Source organism: Petaurus breviceps, unplaced genomic scaffold (assembly GCF_028583685.1).
Source record: "Petaurus breviceps papuanus isolate PSGF00001 unplaced genomic scaffold, PetGlider_PUasm1.0 90383, whole genome shotgun sequence".
NCBI lineage: Eukaryota > Metazoa > Chordata > Mammalia > Diprotodontia > Petauridae > Petaurus > Petaurus breviceps.
The window spans coordinates 1,889,056-1,910,843 of NW_027187234.1; the positions used below are offsets into that span (position 1 = coordinate 1,889,056).

The 21,788-nt window shown below is 38.3% G+C and overlaps 1 protein-coding gene across 1 annotated transcript; it reads right to left on the minus strand.

Annotated features, from left to right (window-relative positions):
- Nucleotides 1-918: 918 nt before the first annotated feature.
- Nucleotides 919-9,812, minus strand: LOC138177297 (late lactation protein B-like). Its single transcript, XM_069108406.1, has 6 exons — nt 9,726-9,812; nt 8,888-9,015; nt 8,071-8,141; nt 6,387-6,497; nt 5,611-5,712; nt 919-1,070 (listed from the first exon to the last, which is right to left on the minus strand). The coding sequence occupies exons 1-6, from the start codon at nt 9,810-9,812 to the stop codon at nt 919-921; spliced, it is 651 nt and encodes a 216-aa protein (XP_068964507.1).
- Between the last annotated feature and the right edge of the window lie 11,976 nt (nt 9,813-21,788).

Here is a 21,788-nt window from a genome sequence, read left to right on the forward strand (position 1 = left end):
AAAACTGATCCCCTCCCACTGCTTCCAGAGATGCTAGATCTAGGAATGCCCTTAAGGCAGAGGTTCTCCAAGTGAACAGAGTCTAACAGAAACCCCCACAAAAACATCCTCTGTTCTCTTACTGGGATTCACAACTTTGCATACTACTTACCTACAAGTTTGAACATTTTCCTTTTCTTGTTGTAGAGACTGCTTTAATAGAAAATAATTCAATGATCCTTCACAAATTTCTCTTCTCTGTACCCCAGTCTATATAGGAGCAGTGAGAAGATATACTTTCAGCATACTTAATCACCTTTTTAAATACCTATTGGAAAGACTGGGGCAGATGAGAATCTCACTCTGGCAGGAATTGTACTTTCTTGGTAAGTAACCAGCATCCAAGAATCATGAACCACAGCTGTGTGAACCATTTAGCAAGGCTACCATTTCCTTGGATCTTATATGAGACCTCTACTTGGACATCCACTGCTTCCAATATGATCTGTCCCATGTATTCAGAATGATCACAGGAATGTCTCTCAAACATACCACCTCCAATTTAATCTTTACTTTTGCTGATCTTGAAGAGCTATCGCCCATCTCCCCTAAAACACCAAGACTAAGGCACCAATAAATGAGGGCAGTACAAGAGGTCTTTATTCAAGGATTTCAATGGGACAAAAAGAACATAGGCAGATACATTTGTTAGTAGAGCCAATGACCAGAAACAGAGAATACAGAAAAAAGGAGGGTATTAATAGAGGTGGTAAGATCAATTTCAGAGTTTGGTAGATTAAAGGGAAGCAAAGAAAGTTAGAAAATGAGAGGATTAAGAATTAGGAGCATAGTCAAAGTATCTGTTCAACAAAGGGTAAGAAACCCATGAGGTCCAGATATGATATGGCCAAAGGTTATGTTAGAATAATTGTATGTCCTTTAAAAGAGAAACAGCATTCCATGGAGCTGGTCTCCTGCCTTTTTGGTGAAGGGAGAAGGTGCTATTGCATCACTTCGGGTCTCATGGCTGGTCTCCAGCCTCCTGCAAGAAGAAGAAGGATATTCCATCATAAATAAGTCTCCTTCCTTTCCTATGAGGAAAGGGGAGAAGATTCCACCACACTACTTTCTTTAGTTTCTGGTGAGAGGAAATGATTCCAATCCATTGTACTATCTTCAGCCTCCATGGAGAAGAAGAGAAATGACATTTCATCATACCAGGTTTCTTGTCTGGTTGATAGCCTTTTGCAAAAAAAGGAAGAATGACTTTCTATAGTGCCATTTTCCTGCCTATTTGGTAAGGGGAGAGGGATTCATTCTATCACACCACATCTCTTTCGTGGTTTCCAGTGTCCTGTCACTCACTAGTTTCCCACTTTTTCAGTAAAGAGAGAGAACACCATTCCATCAGGTGGTCTCCTGCCCACTGCTAGAAGAGGAAAAACTGAGCACCAGATGAGGGGGAAGGTTTTAGGGAAACTGGGAAGGCTCCTATGAGATGATTCAGGGATGTGGGCAGATTCAGGAGAACAATCTATACAGTAAAGACAATATTACACTGAAAGCACCATTTGCACTTTTGCTCATACCCCCTGATGTACTGCTTCAGGTGGGGAAATTGAAATACTCATTACTCCTCGCTGCTGATTGGAGCTTCTTCCTCTACCTCTATTATGCAGTAACCTCTCTTCCTTTGAGGTTCACTCAATCCATGTTTGCCTCTCAATCACTCCTTTGTTAGTACTTCTCTACTAATATCCAAGATCCTCTCCTCAGTGAGTTCAGTTCAGGCCCACAATCTTTCTCTCCTCCTTAACCCCTATATTTGTTCTATTGGACTTCAATATACATACTCATATTCCCTGAAACAATCTAATCTCACAGTCCCTCAAATTAATGCATTTCACATAACCTACTGCTCTATCACAACACAGCCACACACAAAGAAGGCCATACCCTTACTTGTACCATCACCCACAAATGCACTATTTCCACATTTATGAATTCTTAAATCCCCTTATCTGAGCATAATCTGTTGTTATTGCATCTCTGCCTTAAAAAATCTAACATTGTTCATCTTTACCAAGACTTCCAATCCCTCTACCCTTTGGTTCTTTCCCAGGCCATCACCTTTGCATGACCTATATTCTTCTCCCTTCCTCATTTCAATTCCTTGGCAAAGCATTCCAATTCTACATGGTCCTCATATCTGAAGTATTTTGCTCCTTTAGGATGTTGTCTATCTTGCCCTGACAACATTCAGTTTTTAATAACACCAACCATCTATTGCATTCATTCCTATATGTGTGTTACTGAAAAAAGTTGGAGAAAAGCATGAAATTGTGCTGACTGGGTCCATTACAAATATATATATACATATCCTCATTGGGGCCCTTGCCACAGCAAGTAATCCTTATACCTTTTATACCTATTTAATTAACTCACTAATCCATTCCCCACAATGCTTCTTGTTTCTTCCAAAACTTTCTATCTTTCTTCAGATCTTCCTTGGTGCCACTTTACCCCACATTCTCAGATGAAAACCTTACTTTATATTTTACTGAAAAACTTCAGTCTATTCACCAAACACTACCTCTTCTCCCTCCTCATCACACTTATTCCTTCTTCCATGATTTCCTCCTTCATTCCTGTTTCACATGAATAGATGACCTTTCTTCTTGCCAAGGAAAATCCCTCTACATGTGTGAAGGATCCCATTCCATCCCATCTCCTTTGGCAGATTTCCCCTGTCTATCATCCATAATTACATCATTCTGTCTACTACTATCCACTCCCCTGCTGCCTACAAATATGTCTATTTCCCTCATCTACAAAAAAAAATATTACTTAACCATGCATCCCTGTAGGTACCATCACATATCTCTTCTTCATCTTATGACTCAAATCTTTGAAAAATATATCTCTAGCAGGTGCCTCCACTTTCTTTCCTCTGCATCTCCTAATCCTCTAAAGTCTGGCTTCCAACGTCATTATTCAATTAAAATTGTTCTCTCTGAAGATATTAATCTTATCCTTGATAGGTCTTTCCTCTCCAGGTTTTTGTGATACACATCTCTCCCTCCCCACCTTCAAAACTTCCAAATTTCTGTCAAGGGCACTACAATTCTCCTAGTCACCCAGGCTCTTGATCCTGGATAGAAATCATCCAACCCAAAGGAGTTAATATCACCAATAAAAGCAATGTAGAGGTAAAAAAAAAATAGACTAGGATAGAGCCTTTAGGTATACTCAAGTTAACTGCCATGACATCGATAAAGATCCAGCAAAGAATAATGAAAAGAAACAGTTGAATAGGTAGGAAGGGAACTGGAGAAGATGGTTATCAACAGTGTCAAAGGCCACAAAGAGTTCAATAAGAATGAAGATTAGAAAAGACCATAAGAAAGTGGAGGCTTAAGTGAATTGATCTGATTACAAAATTGAACTGACTCAGAGAAAAGCAAGACACTTTTTGGATAGGAGGAGGGGAGGAAGAAGTTCTTGCAAAAAGAAAACTAGCAATTTTTGCACTCAGAATGATCAGTACAACAAATTCCTAGGAGAAAACAGCATGAAATGCACAATAAGATTCAGCTGACAATGAGAAGATGCTCCAAGGAGAGCTAGGAAGGGATGAAGGAGACAGAAAAGCAGGAAGGTAAGGAGGAAACGCTGATTTATTATTTGGGTAGCTTACTATTTGGAAAAATTATACTTAAAAACTTGTAGTGAAATTCAGCTAATCCTCCTTTGCTAAGGGTTTCAAGTGCTCAAGTTTGGAGCTGTGAAATATTAAATTAGTTGCTATACTTAACATTATAAAGATAGATTACATTTCATTTTTCATCCAGCTATTTAGAGTATTGAATAGATGGAATGTTTGACTACATAATATAAAAAATATAAGTTTCTCTCAACGTTTGGAAATTGGAGACCCATAGATGTACGATCAAGTGTACCTGATTTAGTTGCCACCCATTTCTTATTCATTGCCCTCTAGGAAATTTCAAAAACAGAGGGAGACTGAGCCAAGAATGATTTATATATTTATTTTGCTTTGAAGAAAATACTAAAAGAGGGAGAAAGAGGTTAAGGAGTTTATGTGGTAGCTAGGCACTAGGAAGAGCTGGTCATTTAAAGATATGGTTGAGAGTTCCTGGATAGCATTGATTCTGAGGTTGAAGGGAATCCTCTTGTCCTAGAAAACATCAAAGAGAAAGTCAGTGATGGGTCCTTTGGATTGCACAAAGGTACAAAAGAGACTAGCAGAACCTGGCCACAAAATGGCAGAGGTTCAAAAAAAGGCATCATTAAAAGTGAGATAGAGAAAAGGATTTGGAGTCAGAGGGAATGGTTTCCCATTTGGGCTTCACTGCTTCTGAAGAGGTCAATTTGTGTGATCTCTCTAGGCTTTGTTTACCACAACCAAAAAGTGAGTGGGCTGAATAAGATGAAAAGTTATAAATCTAGAATCTTATGACCTCAGAAAGTGAAAGACCACTGCTAAGTAAGGACCTACCATGTACAAAGCCATGGACAGGGTGATTTCTCCTCATTGGGGCCCTTGCCACAGCAAGTAATCCTTTTGTACCTTTTTATACCTTTTATGCCTATTTAATTAACTCACTAATCCATTCCCCACAATGCTTCTTGTTTCTTCTAAAACTTTCCATCTTTCTTCAGAACTTCCTTGGTACCACTTTACCCCACATTCTCAGATGAAAACCTTACTTTATATTTTACTGAACTAATGTTCCTGACACCCTGTGTACAAATAAACTTTTTGTCCAACTGAATTATGTATTTGAGAAAGTAAGAGATCCCTTAGAGAAACTTGGAGGAGAAGAATAAAGGACAGTTTCATCACCGCCGTCAAATACATTAAATCATGATGATTGCTAACATTATAAGATCCTAGATTTAAACTTGAAGAGATAATAGGAGTGATCTAATCCAACCTCACTCATTTTGCATAAGAAGAACCTGAGGCCAGAGAAGTGATGGGACTTTCTCAAGGTCACAAAGGTAGTTGAAACTACTGACTCCACAATTATCACTCTTCACCCTGCTTCTCCCAATGGAATACACTTCAGCCAGCTGTTCTCTCCTTCCACTAAGAACCAAACAAGAGTCAGTAGTCTCAGAATGAAATGCCTGACAATAAGTGGAGATGCATCAAAACATTTCTAATATTCAGGAAGACAAAAGATTAAGACACACATCCAAAGAAGCCTGAAACCTATTTGAAATAGGTAAAACATGGGGATCCTTCTGACATGATTTGGGAGTTCATCCTCCTGTAGTTGAACTGGACCAAGAAGATGCTTAAATCCCAGGTGAAGTGTAGTTTAGATTAGTCTGGAAGATTCTCTACAAGTCTTTAAAGAGTACATACCTTATTCATGTTCTGGAGTGCAATTTTCTGCAGAAATAAAGATATATGTCAGTGGATTTTTAAAAGTCACTTCCTACCATAGAGTTCAAACAATTATACAAGGTCTCCCAAGAAATTAATGTATAACAGCTTCTAAGGGAAAGGAAGAACAAGAAAAGAGGGGAAAGGAAGGGTTTAAGGTACAGGGGATAGAGGAATAGGGCACAGCAAAGTGGAGTCAACTCCATTCTCATTACCAACTTGACTGGGGAAATCAATTTTTTCTTCTTTAAATCCTGTAAGATTAACAAACTTCTTATAGTCCTCAAAGGCTTGTGGGTTCTCTTCTGCATCTGGACCTACAGAGAGAGGGCAGAATGAATAACTGTTCATTCTGACTCAATCCCTCTCAGGTCCTGATTCCTATTATAGTCACCTCCCAAAACCAAAATCCTTGAGTTTTACCCCTTGGTCAGTTAAATTACAAGCACAAAGGTAACTGAGAGGACCAAGTGTGGGTGAGCAGTTCAGCACTGTTATCTTCTGCCAACAATTGTCCTCCTTCCCCAAATTAAGCAATTCCCGAACCTACTGAAAAACCCATCTACATCTCCCAATCATGTACTAAAACAAAATGTCCCTAATGCCCCCAAATCTCCAGAAGTGGAATGGAAGAAAGAGGGAAAGTATGAAGACACACTTCTTCCTGATGTTTTGTTCAAAGCATCAGTTTGCCTTTTACAGACTCATTAAAGAGTATTTCAGTCAGGATTGGCTGCCTGGGGTTGTGATTGGCAAAGCAATGCCTGTGTTGCCATCAAATCTCCAAAGAGTAAAAAACATCAGGGAATCCACTGGCCTCTTTACTGGGATTTGGTTTGTATCAAAATGGATCCCCTCCTGCTACTTCTGGAGATGCCAAATCTGAGAATGCCTGAAGAGCAGGGGGAACCCAGGTGACAAGCTTCTAACAGCTGTTCCACATTTTAACACTCTTCTCTTGGAGGGATTCACAGAATCCCATGTTACTTACCCACAAGTTTGGCGACTCTTATGTGCATGCCGTGTATCTCGCCTTTACAGATCAAAATCCAATGATCCCTCACAGATGTCTTTTCTATGAGTACCTGGCGTTTGCCCTCATCTGTGGAGATTATGAGGAGATAAACCTTTAGCATCTCTAATCCTCTTGGAAAATCTTTTGGGAGGAGACTACAGCAGGCTTTAGGATCTCACTCTGTTGGGGAGAACCCCAGTCCTAGTGAGCAGCAGCATCCAAGAATCAAGAAAAAGAGTTGGGTAACACCGTGCCCAGGACAACATCCCCTTGGATCTGATATGGCACCTTTCTATTGCACTTATCATGTAATATTGTAAATTAAAGAAGCCTGGGACTGAATATTTAAGAGTCTCAAGGTACCCAAAAAAACCCAGTTTATTGCCTAATTTTACAGACAAGGAAATTGAATTCTAGAAAGTTAATTAGTTTGTGCTACTTTAGAGGGATAGTACGCTGTAATGAACAAGGAAACAAGCTTCAAGTGTGTTGGTCCTGAGTTCAAGTGTGACCTCTGACATACACTGGCAAGGCTACCATGAACAAGTCACTTAAATTCTCAATACACTCAAGTAATTCTCAAAGAATATAACTTGCAGAAAAGGTGCTAATCTGTCTTAATAGAGGGAGATTCCTTTCTGGAAGTCTTGAGATCAATGAAATCATAAGTCAGGTCCAAAGTGACAAAGAAAGCAAGAATAAATGAATGTCTGTGTTTGTGCCTTTGACAAGAACCACGTTGAACTTTAATTTTGTCCCTTCCTCAATGACTAGCACAATGCTCTAAACACTGGAGTTGGTTAATAAACATTTGTTGAATGAGGGAAGCACCAGCATGAGGTCAGTGACCTTGGTTCTGAGAAATGATTCAGATTCAATTATCCCCAATATATAAATGGAAAAAATCCATTTAAAAAATAGTGATGCACATGGTTTATTTTTTGCATATGTCCCTTCTCTACAAAACTTTAAGCCCACGGACTCAAGTAAAAAACTGCTGCAGTGCCGCATCTTTGCATGTCTTCCCCTTTCCCCCAAGAAACAATCTGGAGAGTCATCATTTTAATTTGTTAATGAACCTTATTGTGCCACATGTTTTTCTACATGACTTATGAATCCCAAGAATAGTATTTAAGAAAATACATTTGCCCATTATCTAACGGTAAGAGAGAAGTTAAAGAAGTACTCTTGTGATTTCCCAAAGCAAATCATAAGAAAAGCTATCTAACCTGCCTTTGCTACCCCAGCTCTTCACACCCAAGGATTTAGTCAGTCACATCTGCAGACAGACAAACCTACTCATCAACTAAATCCATGCATGGGGGGTGGCTAGGTGGTGCAGTGAATAGAACAAAGGCCCTGGAGTCAGGAGGACCTGAGTTCAAATCCAGCCTCAGACACAACACACACAAAATAAAAAACTAGCCGTGTGACCTTGGGCAAGTCACTTAACTCCAATTGCCCCCCTCCAAAAAGCAAAAAAAAAAAAAAGAAAATGAATGTAAGTTCACTAGATATTGTTAAGAAAGCCCAGCCTTTGGACTCCAAGACTAAAGGAAAGTTTTCATTCCCAACCTTTGTTTGAGCCTGACAGACCACCTTGATGGAGGCCAGATCTTGGACTGCTATTCCTTTGATACAGAATGTTTGATTCACTTACCCACAGAAAATAGCCCAGGCTGGTTTGTTTTCTCTAATTTGAATTTTATCTCTTCACACCTGCCATGCTTGCTGGAAAACAGAACACACGTAAATGGTTTTGCAGGAGACAAGAGGAAGAGAAGTTTATAGATCATCAGACTTAGAAAGGTGCCTTGATTACTTCACTCCTGACCCGGTTCTCAAAGTGACAAGCAGAGGAGAATGTCCAGAAGCAGATTAGCTTTGCAGCCTGTGGTCTGATTATTCTCACTCACAGAAAAGAACCATGGAACTGAGGATCCATCTTTTGAATACTGAACATTCTCTGGGTCAAGCTATAGAGCTGAGATCACAGAACACCATGATCTCTAAGAAATCCAAACCCAAGTGACACCAAAGGAAATGAAGAGAGATGCACAGTATGAGTAGGCTACAGTATATAACCTAAGATTACTTATGTCATGAACTACATGGAACAAAGGCATCCACAGGGGAATAAGGAAAGTTGAGAGGAGTCTTGAGGCTATGTTGAGTTAGACAGAGAATAAGAAAAAAATTAGTCAATGAGTATACTGTATTTCACCCACTGCTGTGACAGCTAACCCAAGTTTTATATACATCTATGTTTGTGTGTGTACATTTATACAGACATGTATGTGTGTGTATATATTCTAACTATAACCTAAACATTCTGAGCCTCTAACTCTAATACAATATATATACTATGTATGGCCAGATTAAATATGCTGAGGATATCAAGTGATCGACTCTAGCTCTAGAATAGGAAAGGTAAAGATGGAGCAGGATGATGGGACAGTTGTGGGCAGTCTACTTACTTGATAGTAAATTCGGCCTCCAGAGCTCCATCACTAAGGTGGGTGATTTTCAAGGGTGACATGCCCTTAGGCTTCTTCTTCCCGTGAAATTCATTGTCTGCCACAATGGCCTTTACAATGTATGTACCCTAGAGGGAATTGTGATAGGTAGCTAGAAATTGAAGGAGTAGAAATGAGGGAGAAATGGGACCCAACCCTTCACAAATATCTCCAAATCATTTGGATCTTCATCCCCATCTCTGAACAGAATTCCAGTTCTGAGGCAAAAATCTTGCATAAGTCAATTGCCCAGGGACCACCGTGGACCTCGAGGCAATGTACACAAAGTACAGTTTTGTGGGAAGTCATTAGATTGAAGTGAACTAGCCATGAGAAGCCAAACCTATCAAGGTGACCCAATTTTAACGTGGCCCAAATGGAAGCAAACATGTGGCAATGAAGCCCCAAACTGAATCACTGAAAAAAATGGCTGAATCTTTGGAGACTTAACTCTATGCAAGAACATTACTTGCTGTGAATGGTCATTAGCAAGGATAAAATTAATTTAAATATATTCTCCATTTCCAGTTCATTCTGGACAGAGTAAATTAAAGCATGAAAACAGTGAAATGTTTGACTTGGAATCTACTTCCTGCATTGACTTTCCCCCATATACTTAATCCAAGATTTCTAATAGAATCCATAGCACTAAAATTGCTGTATACTGCAGAACAAGATAATTACAGGACTACTGACCCTGGTTAAAAAGAGCCCAGAGGAGCCCTAATTTTCAAATGACAGCCTTTTGCTTGCATACATCCCTCTTTCCAATCTACAAGATCCCCCAATGAAGTCTCACCTCAAATCGTTCTTCAGAAGGGGATGCTTCCTGAGCTTGGAGCATAGAGAATAGGCTTAGTGCTATGGTTAGGAAAAGGACCTTCATCTTCACAGACTTTCACAGGTCTTTACCTTGAGTCACTCACTCAATGAAGCAGGTTAGAATGAATGTACTCTCCTAACATCTCTCTCTATAAATATATCCTGAGATCAATGTGGCATTGAAAAATGTTATCTTTTTGCACAATGTTCCAGTTAAGTCTTACAACAGAGCAATGGAGGGGGGTGCCAACAGAAAGGTAAAATAACATATTATTAATTTTGGAGGTCCTATACTTTTCTCCATTTTGAATGACTACTTGTTAAAATCCATCCAAATAATCAATTAGACCTAATTTTTGAATTTCTGCATCCTCCATGAGTTCTAATAATTGATGCATTTACTGTTGGGAAGGAGATGTTTATCAAGATGTTTATCAGAATAGGAAGTAGTTCAAAGATTCTTTGAGCAACAAAGAGAAAATCAGTGGCTTCAACCCAACCCCACCCCATTCTACCCCTTCATTTTTGCTGGCACATTTTATAAAGTTTTTCATGTATATTGAAGACCTCCACTAGACAAAGCAACAGTCAGAAAATCTGAGTTGGGTTGCCAGTTCTCTTACTCATTCCATGTTAAACAAGGTTCTCCTTATCTCAATTAGAAAGGGCTCTTAACTTCTAACACTTTCATAACAGTTTTGTCATGTCAACAAATTACATTTCATGATTGCCATTATGGAGGCAGAGAAAACCTAAATGAATTCCCTGGCATCATAAAGAGTGAAAGAACTACAGCCAAAGTCCAGGTTTCCTGGACTTGGCCCCACCACCCTCACAAATATGTCACCTAAAAACAAAATTGTCTTCTTTCTCAGAGCCCTTAGAATCATCTGAACTGGGGAGACCCACCTGAGATTTTGAGTTAGACCAGATTGTTTGGACGTATGATATTGATCACATGAAAACTGGCAGGCCAGCATTTGGACTGAATTTTGCTTGTCAAGAAGTTCTCTAGGACATTGAATCATCTATGTTTAACTTCTTAAAAAGTAATACATAATTTATTTGCAGGTCACTCAGCAACAACTTCACTGATGTTTTCCTAAGAAACCTGTTTTTTTTTTTTCTTGCAAACATAACTCTTTGACTACTGATCAGTTACCTTATCTATGGACAATTTTACTGTGACATACCAATCAGTAAACATTAATCAAGTGCCTACTCTGTGCCAGACACTGTGGTAGCCATTAAACAAAATCAATACAGTCCCTTTTGTCAAAGAACTTCCATTCAATTAAATAAATGACATGTGTGGGTATATAAATATATATGAAATAACTACAAGGTAATTTGAGAGGTCAAGGAAGCATTCAGTGCTAGTAAGATTTCTAAAAGGCCTCATGTTTGAAGTGACTTTTGAAGTGTGAAATCCCTAAACATTTCAGTAAATTACCCCCTGCCAGCTGCTCTCTTTCTCTCTATGGTCATAAAAACCGCACCAGTACACATTTTTGTCATTGTTGCAAGAATGGGGGGGGGGGGTAAGTCAGCCAAATGGTGTAAACAGAGGGAACATATATTTCAGCTACACATGTGTCAAAGTCTCATAGGTTCTCCTGGTCAAAACGGGTTCTATGATCATTTTCAATATTCACAGAATAACTGGACCTCAAAAGCAGTTTATCACATTTGCAAATGATATGAAGCTTGGGAAGTTAGCTGACATGAAGAACAGATTAGGATCCTAAATGATCCAAACAGTTTAGAATGATGGACCATACTAAGGGAATAAACTTGGATTCAAAAAGCTTCTCAAGACAAGATTAGAAATTCTGTGTAACAGTTCACGTGAAAAAGAATTATTGATTCTAGGGGCTTTCCAGTTCAAAGTGAGGCAACATCGTGACCTGCCTTAACAAACTGACACGATTCTAGGTTCTTTTCTAAAAGTCACAATTTCAAGAATAAGAGAGATGATATTCATGTTCTGCCATGCCCTAGTCAAATGTTATCTGGATTAGCATGTTCAGTTCTGAGTGCTACCTAACAGTGACAGGCTAGAGCACATCCAGAATAAGACTGCCAAGATGGTGAAGAAACACAAAACCAAACTGCCCTGTTTACCTGAAGATGAGACTTATGAGACCCTAAGAATAGTCTACTTGGATTTGAAGGGATCTGTGATGGGAGAGAATTGAATTTGGAACAATGGGTGTGGCAAGGAAGTAGATTTTGACTGGATTTGAGGAAAAACTTTCTAACAATGCTAACCAACCAAAAGTGGAATGAGCTGCCTGAGGAGACATTGGATGCTCCAGATACATATAGCTATTATTTGTCTTTGTGTCTTAGATGTGTCTTCTCAATTACCAGAGAAATTCAACGCAAAGGTTTATCCCATTCAACCACTTCTCATTTTAATCTAGATTCATTCATTTTATTGGTGTAGAAGCTTTTCAATTTCATAGAATAGATTAGGTACACCATATACAGGAGCACTTGAGCACAGCAACCTAGTATTTCATAAACCCAAAGAGTTCACCTATTGAAGAAAAACTTAATTATTTGACAAAAACTACAGGAAGAACTGCAAAATATTTGGCAAAAAGTAGGCATAGATCAACATCTCACACTATATACCAAGACAAACTCAAAATGAGTATATGATTTAGGCTTAAAGGGTTATATCATAAGCAAATTAGTGTAGCAAGGAAAAAATTACCTTTCAGATCTATAGATGGAGAAGAGTTCATGACCAAAGAAGAGAGAAACAGGATCATAGAAGGTAAAAAGTATTTCATAAACAAAACCGATGCAGTCAAAATTAGAAGAAAAAAAAAGTAAGAAACTGGTGGGAAAGTTTATAGCAACATTCTCTAATAAAAGTCTCCTTTCCCAAATTTACAGGGAACTGAGTCAAATTTACAATTGACTCATTTCCCAATTGATAAATGGTCAGAGGATATGAATAAGCAGTTTTCAGAAGAAAAATATCATAGCTCACAATAGTCATGTAAAAATGCTCTACTAATTAGGGAAATACAAATTAAAACAGCTGTTAGGTATCAACACATGCTCGTCATATCGGTTAAGATAACAGAAAGGGAAAATGACAAATGCCATAGGAGTTGTGGGAAAATAGGTACACTAATGCCCTAGTGGTGGAGCTATGAATTAGTCCAACCATTCTGGAGAACAATTTGAAACTGTGCCCAATGGGCTATAAAACCTTTGACCCAACAATACTACTACAATGCTAGGTCTATACCCCAAAGTGATCAAAAGGAAAGGAAAAGGACCCATATGTACAAAAAAATATTTAGAGCAGCTTTTTTTTCTGAAGGCAAAGAATTGGAAAGTGAGGCGATACACATCAACTGGAAAATGACTGAACAAGTTGTGGCACATGATTGTGGTGTAATACTATTGGGCTATAAGAAATGACAAACACTATGGTTTCAGAAAAATCTAAAAAGGCTCATATGAATGGATGCAAATTGAAGTGAGCAGAACAAGGAGAACAATATATATGGTGAAGGCAATATTGTAATGATAATCAGCTGTGAAGGACTTAATTATTCTGATCAATACAATGATTCACAATAATCCCAAAATGATGAAAAATGCTCTTCACTCCCTGATAGAGAAGTGACAGACTTGTGCATATAGTACAATGGAACATTGTCTATTAAAGAATATTTTTTCTACTTCATTTTTCTTGCTTCTTTTTTTTAGTTGCAACATGGTGAATTACATTTGTTTTGCATGACTTCATATGTATAATAGTTTTCATATTTCTTTAAATCTCAATGCAGGAGGGGGGGAGGGAATTTAGAGTTGAAAATAAAAATTAAGAAAAAAAGAATAAAAATCTGATTCACAAATAGAAAGTGTTATTAGGTTTAATCTATCAGGTTGCAAGCCTGTTCTTCTACCATCTTTTCTTCTATTTAAGTTCTACTTTCATCCTTATCTTCTTTTAGAATGAAAATTATGAATTTTCTTCCTATTGTTCTTTTGCTATCATTGTTGCTTTTAAATACATCAGTCTCTTTTTATTTCCTGTTTTTTCCTTATTTTCTGGAATAATTTGTTACCCTCAGTTTCCTTAGAAAGTGTATTTATTTACTTTTCTTTAACTTCTGTTGTCTGCAATATTTGCAAAGCAAATAGTCAATTATGTTTAAACATAACAACTCTACTCCTAAAAATCACCTCAATAGGCAAAACTGAGCAATAAAAACTATAGATAGGCCTGATGAGAAAATGGAGTTAGGGACACAACACTCAAAAACTTCATCACTGACACATGAAAAAGATAAAAACCTAATAAAAATGGTAGCACATTTTTATACTTATTAAATTATTGAGAAATATATAAATACTACATTAAGTAGTAACAGTATCCTCGGTCTTAGGCTATTGCACATTCTTGGCCCCAGGTTTCTACAGGGCCAGGGCTAGCAATATAGTGAGGCCAGGAGGTAACCTTGATAGGCCCCAACTCCAGGGCCCAGGCTTTGACTAATGTGGAATGTGTGGTGAGGGAGTACTAGAAAACCAGCCCTCCTGTCACCACAACTCCTACTGCACCAGAAGACATAAAAATAAATAATGTACTTTACCCTGAAAAAGACCCAAAGAATAGACAGAGCCAATATGGCAGAGGAAAGGTAGGAACTTCATTGAGTTCTCCCCCAAACCTTTCCAAATACCTTTTAAAATGAGTCTAAACAAATTCTAGAGCAGCAGAACTCACAAAAAAGATGGAGTGAAAGAAATTTCCAGCCCTGGGAGTTTAGCAGGAAAGGTCTTTTGAACTAGGATGAGAGAGGAGCAAAGTCCAACACGGGCCACGCCAGTGCAGACCCAGACTCCACCAGAGAGGCAACTGCATCACTAGCAGCAGTTGTAGTTTCCAGACCTCTCAGCCCACAGATGTCAAACACAACTTAGAAGATCAGACAACCTCAGAAGGTCTCTTCTGAGTGACAGCGGAGAGCACTCCACCAGCAGAGCCCCAGCTACAGCAAACCAGAAGGAGGCCTTGGGAGTGACTGAATCAGTAACAGCAGGCAGCTGCAGTGGCTGCTTCTGGAGCTCCCAGTCCACAGACAATAAGGGGGTCAAACAACTGGTCAGAAGGAGATTACAGAGGTCTATCTCTGTGCTAGCCCTGAGGGTAGGACTCTGTTGTTTTGCCCATACTTGGATCCAGGTCCCAGTCCTGGGAGGAAGTCCCAGGGTAAGGAGGAGCACTAGCTGAGCAGAGCTAGCAGCCACAGTGGAGGTAGAAGCCTCCTCACACTTACAGGACAGGAAAGAGTGCTTGTGCTCACAGACCCAGAGCACAAGCCAAGAGAGGAGTAAACACCTCTCCTTAGATCATACCACCTTGAAGCACAGAAAACTTATAGATCCCTAGATCTGTGAAAACAGCTGCATAAATCCCCAAAGCTTGGGATAGTGTACCCTCCACACTGGAAGCAGAGCTCTACTTTAAAAAAAAATTAAATGTAAAGTAACACGCTGGGAAAATGAGCAAACAACAGAAAAAAAACATGACTATAGAAAGTTACCATGATGACAAGGAAGATCAAAACACACATTCAGAAGAAGAAAACAAAGCCAAAGCTCCTACATCCAAAATCTCAAAGGAAAATATGAATGGATCTCAGGTCATGGAAGAACTCAAAAGGGATTTTGAAAATCAAGTAACAGAGATAGAGGAAAAATTGGGAAGAGAAATGAGAATGATGCAAGAAAATCATAAAAAATGAGTCAGTGGCTTGCTAAAGGAGACACAAAAAAAAAATAATGAAGAAAATGACATCTTTAAAAACAGACTAATCGGGGCACTACATGGTGCAGTGAAAGTGCACTGGCCCTGGAGTCAGGAAGACCTGAGTTCAAAACAAGCCTCAGATACTTAACACATACTAGCTGTGTGACCTTGGGGAGGTCACTTGACCCCAGTTGCCCTGTATTCCCCCCCTCCAAAAGAAGCAAAAAAAAAAAAAAAAGATGAATCCAAATGTCAAAAGAGGTCTAAAAAGCCAATGAGGAGAAGAATGCTTTAAAAAGCATAACTAGCTAAATGGAAAAAGAGGTTCAAAAGATCACTAAAAAAAAGAATTCCTTAAAAATTAGACTGGAGCAAATGGAAGTTAGTGGCTTAATAAGAAATCAAGGAATAATGAAACAAAACCAAAAGAATGAAAGAATAGGAGAAAATGTGAAATATCTCATTAGAAAAACAACTGGAAAATAGATTCAGGCAATATAATTTAAAAATTGTTGGACTACCTGAAAGCTATTATAAAAAAAAAGAGTCTAGACATCATCTGTCAAGAAATTATCAAGGAAAACTGTCCTGATATTCTCAAACCAGAAGGTAAAATAGAAATTGAAAGGATCCACTGATCACTTCCTAAAAGAGATCCCCAGAAGAAAACTCCCAGGAATATTATAGCCAAATTCCAGAGTTCCCGGCAAAAGAAAAAATATTACAAGTAGCCAGAAAAAATCAATTCAATTATCATGGAGCCACAGTGAGGATAACACAAGACTTAGCAACTTCTACATTAAAGGATCAGAGGGCTTACAATGTGATATTCCAGATGGCAAAGGAGCTAGGATTGCAACCAAGAATCACCTACCCAGCAAAACTAAATGTAATTCTGTGGGGAGGAAAGGGGATGGACATTCAATGAGATAGAGGTCTTTTAAGCATTCTTGAAGAAAAGACCAGAGCTGAATAGAAAATTTGACTTTCCAATACAAGACTCAAGAGAAGAATATAAAAGTAAACAGGAAAGTGAAATCATAAGAGAATGAATAAGGTTAAATTTTTTGCATTCCTACATAAAAAGATATTTGTAACTTGTAAAACCTTTCTCATTATTAGGGTAGTTAGAAGGAGTATATATAGACAGAGGGCATAGGTGTGAGTTGAATATGAAGGGATGATAGCTAAAAAAATAAAATTAAGGGGTGAGAGAAATATACAGGAAGAAAAAGAAAGGAAAGGATAGAATTGAGTAAATTATCTCACATAAAATAAGCAAGAAAAGGTTTTGCAGTGTAGGGGAAGAGGGGAAGTTGAGGGGGAATGAGGGAACCTTACTCTCATCAGAACTGGCTCAGAGAGGGAATAACATCATATACATTCATTTGGGTATAGAAATCTATCTTACCATACAGGAAAGTAGGAAGGGAAAGGGATGGGGGGGGGGGGGGGGCGCGGTGATAGAAGGGAAGGCAGATTGGGGGAGTGGGTAATCAGAAGCAAACACTTTTGAGGAGTGACTGGGTGAAAGAAGAGGGAGAATGACATAAATGGAGGGATAGGCTGGAGGTAAATATAGTTATCAAATATGTGTGAACAAATTTTTGAAGCAACTTCTCTGATAAAGGCTCCATTTCTCAAATATAGAGAGAACTGAGTCAAATTTGTAAAAATAAGAACCATTCCACAATTGATAAATGATCAAAAGATATGATCAGTTTTCAGATGAAGTGTGCAAAGCCATCTATATCCAAATGAAAAATTTATCTAACTCACTATTGATTAAAGAAATGCAAATTAAAACAACTCTGAGGTACTACCTCATGCCTATTATATTGGCTAATGGAACAGAAAAGGTAAATGACAATGTTAGAGGGGAAGTGGGAAAAATGAGACATTAATACATATTGGTGGAGTTGTGAACTCCTCCAACTATTCTGTACAGCAAATTAGAACTATGCCCAAAGGGCTATAAAGACTTTGACCTAGTAATATCACTATTAAGTCTATATACCAAAGGAAATTTTGAAAAAAGGAAAAGGACCTATATGTACAAAAATATTTATAGCAGCTCTTTTCTTGGGGCAAAGAATTGGAAATTGAGGGGATACCTATCGATTGAGAAGTGGCTGGACAATTTGTGATATGTGATTATGATGGAATACTGTTGTACTATAAAAATTGATGAGCAATACGCTTGAAGAAAAAGTTGAAAAGACTAGCATGGGTGGAAGCAAAGTGAAATGTACTGTGTACAAAGTAATAGCAATATTGTAAGATGAGCAGTTTTGAATGACTTAGCTATTCTCAGCAACACAATGATCCAAGACAACTCTGAAGGACTTATGAAAAATGCTATCCATCCACAGACAAAGAACTTATGATGTCTGAAAATAGATTGAAGCATAATTTTCTTGATGTTTTTATTTTAGTCTATGTTTTCTTTCACAATGACTATTATGTATATGTTTTGCATGACATGTATAATCTAAATCAAATTGTTTGCCTTCTCAATGAGAGGTCGTGGGCAGGGAAGGAGAGAATTTGGAACACAAATTTTAACAAAATAATATTAAAAATTGTTTTTACATGTAACTGAGGGAAAATAAAATACCAAATACAATATAATTTTTGATCTGTAAAAAAAAGACCCAAAGTTATCTTGTAGTGGTGGGCATCTGAAGGGGTGTTCCTTGGGAGCTATTGTGAAGTGGTACAGTTTCTGTATTGTCTTGCTTTTTGCTCAGAAAAAAATAGCAACTATACAAATGCAAAATTCTAGTTATGATAAAAATTATTCCCCAATCTATAAATCAAGTTAAAATAAACTTGTGTTTTCAAAACAAGCATTTTATCATACCTAACTGTAATTACTTAAGGATGGTTTTTTTTTTATTGTAGAATACTTCAAAGGCCTTCTCTTTCATTAAATAAATGTTCATCTTTTTTCATTGATGATTATGACTAGGTTTGCAGAGTATGTCACCTTGGATTGCATCTTGAACTTCTTGATTCCTTGTAATAATTATGCCATTCCTTTATGTGATTTCCTTTTGGGTGCAGAATCATTTGGGCTTTTTTTTTTTAATTACCACAGATCCGGGTTGGCAAAGAAGGGTTCTTGTGATGAGAGGTTGACTTCTGTGCATTGAGCTCTAGGACCAGAGGGCTTGGCCATGGTGGAAAATGGAGGATGAGGTAGGGTATTATAAGATTGGGTCTGGTGGTCTTGAGACCACTATGACAGTTTCCTCCTTGAGGGAGTATATAAAATCTATGCATGGAAACTATTGTTAGAAGATTAGGCCTGATGGTCTTGATGCTCACTTCTATAAGCTAAGTTCAAATCTTCTCCAAGGTGCTATATTTATTATATTTGGTGCAGTAGGACCTGAGGTTTAAAGAGGGTTGGTCCATCCCTCTGTTTTAAGATAGTGCTCTGGTATAAGGGAATCCCTCCTGCGAGTACATAGGATTTCCCTATTAACCATTGCTTTCTACAAGTGGGATCACAATGCCCTATTACCCCAGTGTAGATGAAACTATCTAAAAGTTAAGACCATATCTAAGTACCCATTTAATATGTAAGGAAAGACCCATGAACAAGCCAGAGAAGTAGGGAAAATAATCTCTTAATGAGTTCAATTGCTGAATAACAATGGGAGTCAGTTCGATGCAAAATTTTATTGTGAGCAATAGAGAAAATGGGGAGCCAAAATACAACTCAGACATACATACTAACAAAGCATATACCTCATAAGTGCTGTGTTGGGAGCACAAAGACATGGGTCCATTCAGTAAAAAGAGGTGCTCCAGGGAGAAGGGGTGTCCCTGCTGGAGAAGACTATGCCCCAAAGTGTTCTTCTGAAAGGGAGGTTCTTATACTATCATTTTGAATGGTCTCCCCAGATCTGGCAGAATTGGGCATCAGGGGTCAGAGCAAAATATTTGGGGGAGAGGGGTTGTTGTCAAGAAGAAAAATTATGTATTACAAAGGTTTTAGGGGACCTGGGAAGGATAGTATGAGATGATGCAGGGATATGGGCAGATTCAGGTGAGCAATTTATACAGTAAGAACAACATTGTAAAGACAATGATTCAAAGGAAACACCATTTGCACTTTTGCTCCTACCCCCTGACTCACTGATACTGATAGGTTGTGGAGTTGGAATAATCCTTGCCCCCCATTGCTATTTCAAGATTCTCCCTCTACCTCTATCATTCCGTAGCCTCTACTGCTTTGAGGTTTACTCAATCCATATTTACTATTCATTCTTTTGTTAGTTATTATCCAAGACACTCTCCTCAAAATACTCTCTTTAATAAGTCCAGGGACTGGCCCACAACCTTTCTCTCCTCCTCAACTCCTGCCTTTGAACTATGGGACTTCAATATACATATTGATATTCCCTAAAACAACATAAATTCAGTGTCCCTCAATTTTATTCATTTCACATAACCAACTCCTCTATCCCACCAGTCACATACAAAGATGGCCATACCTTTAATCTTGACATCACTTATAATGCTGTTTCCACATTCATGAATTATTAAATTCCTTTATCTGAGCATATTCTGTTCTTATTCCATCTCTGCCTTAAAAACCCTAACACTGTTCTCCATCTTTATTAAGACCGCCACTCCCTGTACCCCTTGGTTCTTTCCTAGATCATCACCATTGCATCATCTACATTCTCCTCCCTTCCTCATTTTGATTCCTTGGTGAACCATTCCAATTCTACACTGTCATCATCTCTTCAGGCCCTTGCCCCTTTTATGATATTACCTATCTTCTCCTGGCAGGACTGAGTTTTTAGCAACTCCCATTATCTGTTGCCTTCATTCCTAGTTATGTATGAATGAGAAAAGCATGAATCTGTGCTGACTCCATCACAAATATATGTTACATATCCTCAATTGGGTCCTTGCTTCAGCAATGGAACATTTTACACCTCCCTAAGTAACTCACTAATCCACTCCACACAATGATTCTTGCTTCTTCAAACATTTCCATCTCTCTTCTGACCTTCCTTGGTTCCATCTTACCCCACATTCTCAGCTGAAAATCTTACCCTACATTTTACTGAAAAAAAAAATTTGAGGCGGTTCACCAAACACTGTCTCTTCTCCCTCCTCAGCACACATATGCCTTCTACCATGATTTCCTTCATTCCTCTTTCACATGAATAGGTGACCTTTCTTCTTGGCAAGGGAAAATACCTCTACATGCATAAAGGATGCCATTTCATCCCATCTCCTTCAGCAGATTGACCCTTGCTGCATCCACAATCTCTCACATCATTCTCTCTATCTTCTATTGTCTGCTTCTCTGCTGCCTACAAATACGTCCATTTTCCTCATCCACAAAAAACTATCAATCCATCACCATAGCTATCATTCCATATTTCTTCTTCCTTTTATGATTCAAATAAATCCCTTGAAAATATATCTACAATAGGTACCTCCACTTTCTTTCCTCTCTGTCTTCTCTTAATTCTCTAAATTCTGGCTTCTAACCTCATATTCAATTCAAATTTCTCTCTCTGGGAGACCAGGTGGCACAGTGGGTAAGAGTGTTGGCCCTGGCGTCGGGAGACCCAGGATCAGTTCCAGCCTCAGATACTCAGCACCCACACAAAAATAACGGGCCGTGTAACCTTGAGCAAGTTACTTAACCCCAATTGCTTTAAAAAAAAATTTCTCTCTTTAAAGATAATTTTTCCCCTTGATACAATTTTCTCTCTGGGTTTTCAAGACATTACTCTCCTCCTTCCCAACTTCAAAACTTCCCAAATTTATATCAAGGACACTACAATTCTCCTAGTCGTCCAGGCTCAAAACCCTGGATAGAGCTCATCCAAGCAATGGGACCTAATGTTATCACCAATAGAAGCAATGTAGAGGTAAAAAGCAAAATAGACTGGGAGAGAACCTTTAGGGTTACTCAAGTTAAGTGGTGTGACAAGGATGAAGATCCAGAAAAGAAGACTGAAAAAGAATAGTTGAATAGCTCTAAGGAGAAGAAGCAGGAGAAAATAGTGATCAATGGTATCAAAGGTTACAGAGAACTCAAGAAGAATGATAGGAAAAACACCATAAGAAACAGAAGGCTGTAAGAGAACTCCTCCATTTATTACAAAATAGGGCTGATTCAGAAAACACAGGACACTCTTTTGATAGAAGAGAGAAGGAAGAACAATTTTTGCATTCAGAATGAACAATACAACAAATTCCCAGATGTATCAGCAATGC